Genomic DNA, 7,500 nt, shown 5'->3' on the forward strand with positions numbered 1-7,500 from the left:
TGTCTTTCAGTTCCACCATACTGCTCTGTCCAATAATTACGCACCATTAACATGTTATTCGTACATATACACTGAGAGAATGGGCCCTGAAGTCTATGCATGTGTATATGTGTGTGTGCATTTATTTTTATGTCAGTGTGAAGCAATCCGTTTGAAATCTATTTGTGTGCATGAGAAGGATGGCTATGCATTTGGAATGAGCTGTATTTATGTGAGTCTTTGAGAAAACGCACAATATACGGCATCATAGAAAAGAATTATAGATGCCAAATGGGAATGGCGGTAGTGTGAAGCGTTTGTGGGTAAAGATGGAGTGTGTGTGCGTGTGTGTGTCTGAGCATAAAGCTAAATTACATGCTGGTTTGAACATGTTTGAATACTAACCGCATATCCACCAGTGCTCGGGGGGTGTCTGATGCATGCGTGCATGTATGTAAATATCTATGATTAGAATAAATCTATCTATCTGTACCCACACATCCATCTGTACTTCATTCTTCACATTAATCACAACCCGTATTAAGCATGTTTAGTCTCAAAAAAGGGTGCAACAACATTTAAGACAACATAAAATAACATTTGCAACACATTTAAGTTCCATAAGATTACTTAGTGATGCACAATATATCTGGATGATAACAATTTTTTTAACTGTATCAATCGATTTCACCTATCATTTAGTGCTAAATTTGGGCTAACTTTACATTTTTATTTTACATATTTTTAAATATTTTTATATTATTTTTAGGAATGCATGTAAGGTTTTTATTTTTTTTTCTTTAGCAAATTTTAAAAATAAATGTATATAAATAATAAGTTATCCATACTTGATATTGGATGATTTATTTATTTATTTTAATTAAATCAGTTTTGATTTTCTGTCCATTTACTGGTAAAATTAAAATTAAAATAATTATTGGTTTTTGTATTGGCCAGAATTTTAATATTGTGCATCCCTAATATTAATGGTTAATATTTCAGTTACAAGAAATTTTATATTATGTTGTATTATACTGTACAATTATTATAACATTTTATGAAATCATTCAGTATAATAGTGTATATCCAAATATCATGGTATTACCATCTGTGCCTGTCCTTTTTTTGTGAATGACAGCATGAAAGAGATACGAAGAATAGCCATGTGCCTTTAATCTGCCATTTTGGCTCCTCTTAGCCAGTGACAATATAGACAATATACTACACAACCCCATAGAGCTGCAATAACTACCCTAGTTCAGCCATTTTGGCTCCATTTTCATTAAATTACACCCAGTATGTGACAACAGTAAGCTCCACTCTGCCATGGCGGCTCTGTTTCCTGCTAGCATAAGAGCTTGTACCGAAAGGTGAATGCTAATCCTGCTGCTCTGTGAAGTGTGAAGCGTGTCTACGTCGACTGACTCCTCAAACAGCGGCGTGCTGGGGTAACGGAGGCCGTGCGGTCTTTAGCACCATTTTTTTTGTTCCTCTCAGCCCAACAAGAGAATGTCTCACACCTGCATTCTGAATATTAACACTACTCACAGAAGATACGGCAGGCATTATGAAGAGAAATACCTCCGAGAGCAATTCAGACTGATAGAGCTCATTGAGCTCAGCAATGCCTCTCAACGTGGCCGTTTAATAAGCTGTAATATTGAATTAACCACCTGAAACACTTAAAACAGGACAAAAGAGGGCGAAGAAATGATGGAACGCGCTGATGGCTCTTTTACGACGGGATCGGTTTGAATTTACCACATGAGAGGGATGAATCTTTTGAGGTTTCAGTGAACATGATTCCCTAAAGACTGTGCAGTGCTAGTGAAGAGATACACAGATATATACACAACCTAATCCCAAATAGCCATTTGTTTTCTACAAAGCCATAAGAGAACAGGGATTTTCAAACTTTTTGATGCCAAAGACCCCCAAATATGATGATCCCACTTCCAAAATAAATAAAAAGGCAGCTACAATTGTATATGCATAAAGACTCATTTACACTGTGAGAAAAATATTAAGTGTCATGTTTAATAAAAATGAAATAAAATATTTTTAGCTTTACTGAATCCTTATCTTTAAAAATACAGCATTTCAGTGTATTAGCAAGAAAGAAAAGTCAGATGATGCAAGGGCCCGGGACTCAAGCCACAAAGTTGATAAGTTGCCACTTCTACATCCCTGGCGAGTGTGACAGGGTGTGTGCGTAGACACAATGTGCTGACTCAACAAGTCTCCTTCTCTTTCTCCTCCCTTTTTTTCTCATCTGCTGCTGCGCGTGCCGCCCAGTGGGGCTGACCCAGCGGGCGACGCGTGTTCCGATATGATGTGAACCTGTCAGCCCGCTGTGCATTAAACCACCTCTCTCATTACCGCCCCTTCCCTCCTGCCACACCCGACCCCATCCCACAGCCCACGTGTATCCCTAGAGGAGATATCAACCCAATGGATGCTAAAAAAAGCCTGGAGATGCAAGCAACCGGCCTGGTCATCCATCTCTGAGCAGAGACAGTATTGTTCCTTTTTGTTCTCCTTTTTTCTTTTTCTTCCTCTCTTTCTTTTTATTTCATAGTCTGAAATATGGTTGGGCGGTATGATGGTATATTGTTCAAGGCAACTTCTATTTTCAATTCCTGGTATTATGCGTTTCCCAGGAAGTGAAATTCCAATTTTGCGCAGTGGTTACATTCACAACTTCGGATGGAAACGTAGCTATTGTAAGATATAAAGTAGCAATTACAAGAACAAACATTGCTAACTTTTTTTTTTGTCTTAGAGGCAAAGTGTTTCCCATAATATCGTGATGTATAGGGTTACCGTGATATAAAATGACTCATACCGCCCACCTCTACTCTGCAACACATCCCATGGGAAGTGTTGTGTGTATTGATATTATATGAGCAGGGTCTCTCTCCATCTCTCTCTCTCTCTCTTCATTATGCTGTTGAAGGAGGGTGACCTTGTTCTCTCTCCATCTCTCCTCCTTCAGCTGTCCCTCCATCACTCTCTCCTTAACTGACACAGCTACTCTACCCTCTTCCCATTTCTCTCTTTCATTAGTGGATGCTGTCACGTTCTCTCCGTCCTACAGCTGTTATGGATGGGAAAAAGAAGCAGAGAAGGGAGAGCATATACATGTATATATTCAGACCTGTCTCTCCGACATGACGTAGATATAGCTGTTGTCCAGGGAAAAGGCCATGTCTCTGAGAATAGGGCTTCCATCTTTGATCACCGGCAGAGTTTCATACTGGACGCCACCTTGAGGAGGGCCGTCAACCCGAATCTAAGAGAAAAAGAAGAAAACAATCATGAGCAGAAATTCACCACTCGTCTCACATTTTCACCACGTGAAAATTCGGCTTACAAAATTTCCCAAAAAAAATTTTTTATAAATTCAAGGCAAAAAGGCAATTATGAGTGTGTGTGTGTAGAATTTTACATTACGTAATTGTAATAATTTGTTACTTTTCATATATATATATATATATATATATATATATATATATATATATATATATATATATATATATATATATATATACATTTAATGTAATATATTTTGTATATGTAATAATATAATGAATAATTATTATATTTTAAAAATTGTAAATTTTAAAAATTATATTTTATATATTTTTATTTATCTTATATGGACATTATATTACATACAATATTAAAATAGTAATAATATAATTAAAATTATATTATATTATATTATATTATACAATATATGATTAGTTATACAAAATATATAATATATGATATATATATATATATATATATATATATATATATATATATATATATATATATATATATATATATATATACACATTTATTTTGTGTAAAATATTACTTTTTGAATTTAATTATTGTTTATTATTATGCATTATAATTTTTGTTTTTACATTTAATTTATACAATATATTATTATTTTTATTTATTTATTTATTTATTTATTTTTTACATAATTTGTTATTTATGTAAAGATTATTTTAAAGGGGTTTTGACTAAAGGGATTTTGATCAGGTCAAAGGTCAATAAAATCAGATGAAATATTAATTGACGCCACAGGTCTCCTCCCACTGCATTCACCCGCCTCAAAAGACAATTAAAGGCCCAGAACACATTGCGGCTGTCCTTCATGGAGTGTGACTGGGGTTAGTCCAAGGTCATGCGTCTGTCTAGTAGTGCTTCACAATAGAGCAGACGAGGAGGCTGAGGACGACCCTAACAAAGACCCAGGAGAATGAGGGAACAGAGAAAAGATCATTCAACAAAACCAATCAAAGGCAAAAACACACTACAGTTATGAGTCCTGCCAAATCTATACCACAAGTTGTCATTCTCCACAGTCTTTCTCAACACAATTCTGGCCAAGAGTACAGGGGGAAAAAAAAAATCATGTCCATGCTACACTAAAGCCCTGTTCAAGCATTAGTCCACTCCAGTGAATGTAAAAACCATCTGTGAGCGGCAGACTCCCAATTCACTAAACTGACATTTACAGCACACAACAGTAAATGTGTTCATACATAAAACATGTCAGCCAGTCAACAAGACCCGCCTCCTTTTGCTTGGCCGAGCATGACCCTGATACGACCTGGTGCGCACCGCAGGGACCTTATGTCATGGAGAACTGTGTGTCCAGTAGTCCGCGGAGGGCACTTTGAAGAACATACTTCATTTGCAGGCAGGAAGTGGGTCTGGCATTCTGGTTGTAGAAGTAAATGTTGTGTTCACTGGTCCTACAGGGGACTATAAAGCAATCAGACATGGACACTGCAGTAGGTTCTGCGGATGTAACTGTAAAAGTGATGGAAGGCATGCACAGTTTTAAAGGCCAAGGATCTCTTGAATAGAAAAACTAACCCCTATTATATAATGTATACTTCACACACTTTATGACACTTGCTTACATTGAAAAGCCATTCAAAAATATCTATAAAATGTATATAATTGGCAGACCCCCATACTACCGACAAAGAAGACCCCTGTGCTAAAGTGGTACAATGCCTTCAGCTACACTGACCCATTAGTTACCCAGAATGCATTTGGAAAAAGATTCACTCTCTTTTCAAAATGTCTTTTTATATCTTCCCTTTTTCCCGACCACTGATCTGTCAGTCACCTGGCTCGAGTCTCATTCTGTCATCGATGTTCTCTCTCTGTCTAAGGTTTGTCTTCTCCTTACAACCTTCTGCAACATTTGCTCATTACTTTTTCATTATTGGCACATTCTTTTCTCTCTCTCCCTCGGTCCCGTATGCACATTATAGATGGCTGCCATCCCTTTGGCTCAAGTGTAAGTGCAGCTGTCTTTCTCATTCAGAGATGCTCCGACAGCAGAGCCCACGCAGAACTACAACCCCACAATTGCATATAATTCTGTGTGTTGAGTGCGTGTGCACACTGTCACCTATTTTAAATAAGGATGTGCATTTCATATGTACTTGTGTATTAGATTCTCATGTCAATCAGCACTGACAATCTTATGACAAACATGCACATTTTATAAAATGATCATAATTATATCACACTTTCTCTTCATCACGGCACCTATTAGGTGGTGGGATATATAAGGCAGCAAGTGAACATTTTGTCCTCAAATTTGATGTGTTAGAAGCAGGAAAAATGGGCAGACGAGTTTGAGTGAGTTTGACAAGGGCCAAATTGTGATGGCTAGACGACTGGGTCAGAGCATCTCCAAAACTGCAGCTCTTGTAGGGTGTTCCCAGTCTGCAGTGGTCAGTATCTATCAAAAGTGGTCCAAGGAAGAAACAGTGGTGAACTGGCGACAGGGTCATGGGCGGCCAAGGCTCACCACAAAGCTGGCCCGTGTGGTCCAGTCCAACAGACGAGCTCCTGTAGCTCAAATTATTGAAGAAGTTAATGCTGGTTCTGACAGAAAGGTGTCAAAATACACAGTGCATCGCAGTTTGTTGCGTATGGGGCAGCATAGCCGCAGACCAGTCAGGGTGCCCATGCTGACCCCTGTCCACCGCCGAAAGCACCAACAGTGGACATCAGAACTGGACCACGGAGCAATGGAAGAAGGTGGCCTGGTCTGATGAATCACGTTTTCTTTTACATTACGAGTATGTGTGCCTAATACATGGCCACAGGATGCACTGTGGAAAGAAGGAAAGCCGGCAGAGGCAGTGTGATGCTTTGGGCAATGTTCTGCTGGGAAACCTTGGGTCCTGCCATCCATGTGGATGTTACTTGGACATGTACCACCTACCTAAGCATTGATGCAGACGATGTACACCCTTTCATGGAAACAGTATTCCCTGGTGGCTGTGGCCTCTTTCAGCAGGATAATGTGCCCTGCCACAAAGCAAAAATGCTCCAGGAATGGTTTGAGGAGCACAACAACAAGTTTAAAGTGTTGACTTGGCCTCCAAATTCTCCAGATCTCAATCCAATCGAGCATCTTTGGGATGTGCTGAACAAACAAGTCCGATCCATGGAGGCCCCACCTCGCAACTTACAGGACTTACAGGATCTGCTGCTAACATCTTGGTGCCAGATACCACAGCACTCCTTCAGGGGTCTAGTGGAGTCCACGCCTCGACGGGTCAGGGCTGTTTTGGCAGCAAAAGTGGGACCAACACAATATTAGGAAGGTGGTCATAATGTTATTCCTGATCGGTGTATATTATATTATTCCATTTACATATGCATGCTATGCTGTCTCTTTCTGTATTCATTATTCATTTTGAATGTTCATTCATTGCCACTGTATATATGTGTAGCTCTTTGTAAATTATCTTTTTCGTGCATTTGCGTGTTTTTGTATTTGTATGAGGGACTTCTGAGACCGCCGGTCCCTTCCAGCTACACGCTCATGCCAAAAGGACGCTTTTGATGTGAGAATGTAAGCGTGCAACAAAAAAGTGCTTGAAGAGAAACCAGACTCGCACTGAAATTCTCTTGCTGTTTAACATGATAACATACTGCAAAACACTCTCTCCCGCACTGTGTATGTGCGCTTTATACGTAGATACATGCACCCACATCTGAAAGAACCTTTAGGGTAACTCATTTTGAATAGATCCCATTTCAGATTATTCATTTTAAGTAACTCTTCTCGAACTAGAAACGTACTGAATATAAATCAAACATTTTGAATGCTCACATCCACATAACCCTCCCACAACTAGAGGGATACTCGACTCTGTTTACCTCTAAAAGTCTTTATTAAAGCACAATTCAATCTTTCTTTAAAGTAATTACATGACAGAGATGGCAGGCGTAAGAGAAGAACAGTAAGAGGGTAATTCAATTCCAACACAAAGCACTGAAACATAAACCTGCTCAATGATATTCAGCAACAATATTTACTCTCTTGTCTATTTTTAGCCATAACCTCTAAACCACATTAAGCATGAATAATCAAAGCAGAAAAACGTCCAGAAAAAAATCTGTATGTGTTTCCCATTTGTATTTCTCTTTTTTTCGCAATAAAAGGCAAAGAAAAGAATATTGTTTCCAAGCGCTGTGGGACTC

The 7,500-nt window shown here is 38.6% G+C and overlaps 1 protein-coding gene across 2 annotated transcripts in view; it reads right to left on the reverse strand.

Moving 5' to 3' along the window:
* The window catches only part of plxna2 (plexin A2), a 234,746-nt gene that overhangs the window by 129,354 nt on the left and 97,892 nt on the right, over positions 1 to 7,500 (reverse strand). For both annotated transcript variants that reach the window (XM_048179285.1, XM_048179286.1), the window contains one exon: positions 3,137 to 3,271. In XM_048179285.1, coding sequence (XP_048035242.1) covers positions 3,137 to 3,271 — 135 coding nt within the window. The remainder of the gene's footprint in view (positions 1 to 3,136; positions 3,272 to 7,500) is intronic.

The sequence above is a fragment of the Megalobrama amblycephala genome, linkage group LG24 (genome assembly GCF_018812025.1).
Source record: "Megalobrama amblycephala isolate DHTTF-2021 linkage group LG24, ASM1881202v1, whole genome shotgun sequence".
Taxonomy (NCBI): Eukaryota; Metazoa; Chordata; class Actinopteri; order Cypriniformes; family Xenocyprididae; genus Megalobrama; species Megalobrama amblycephala.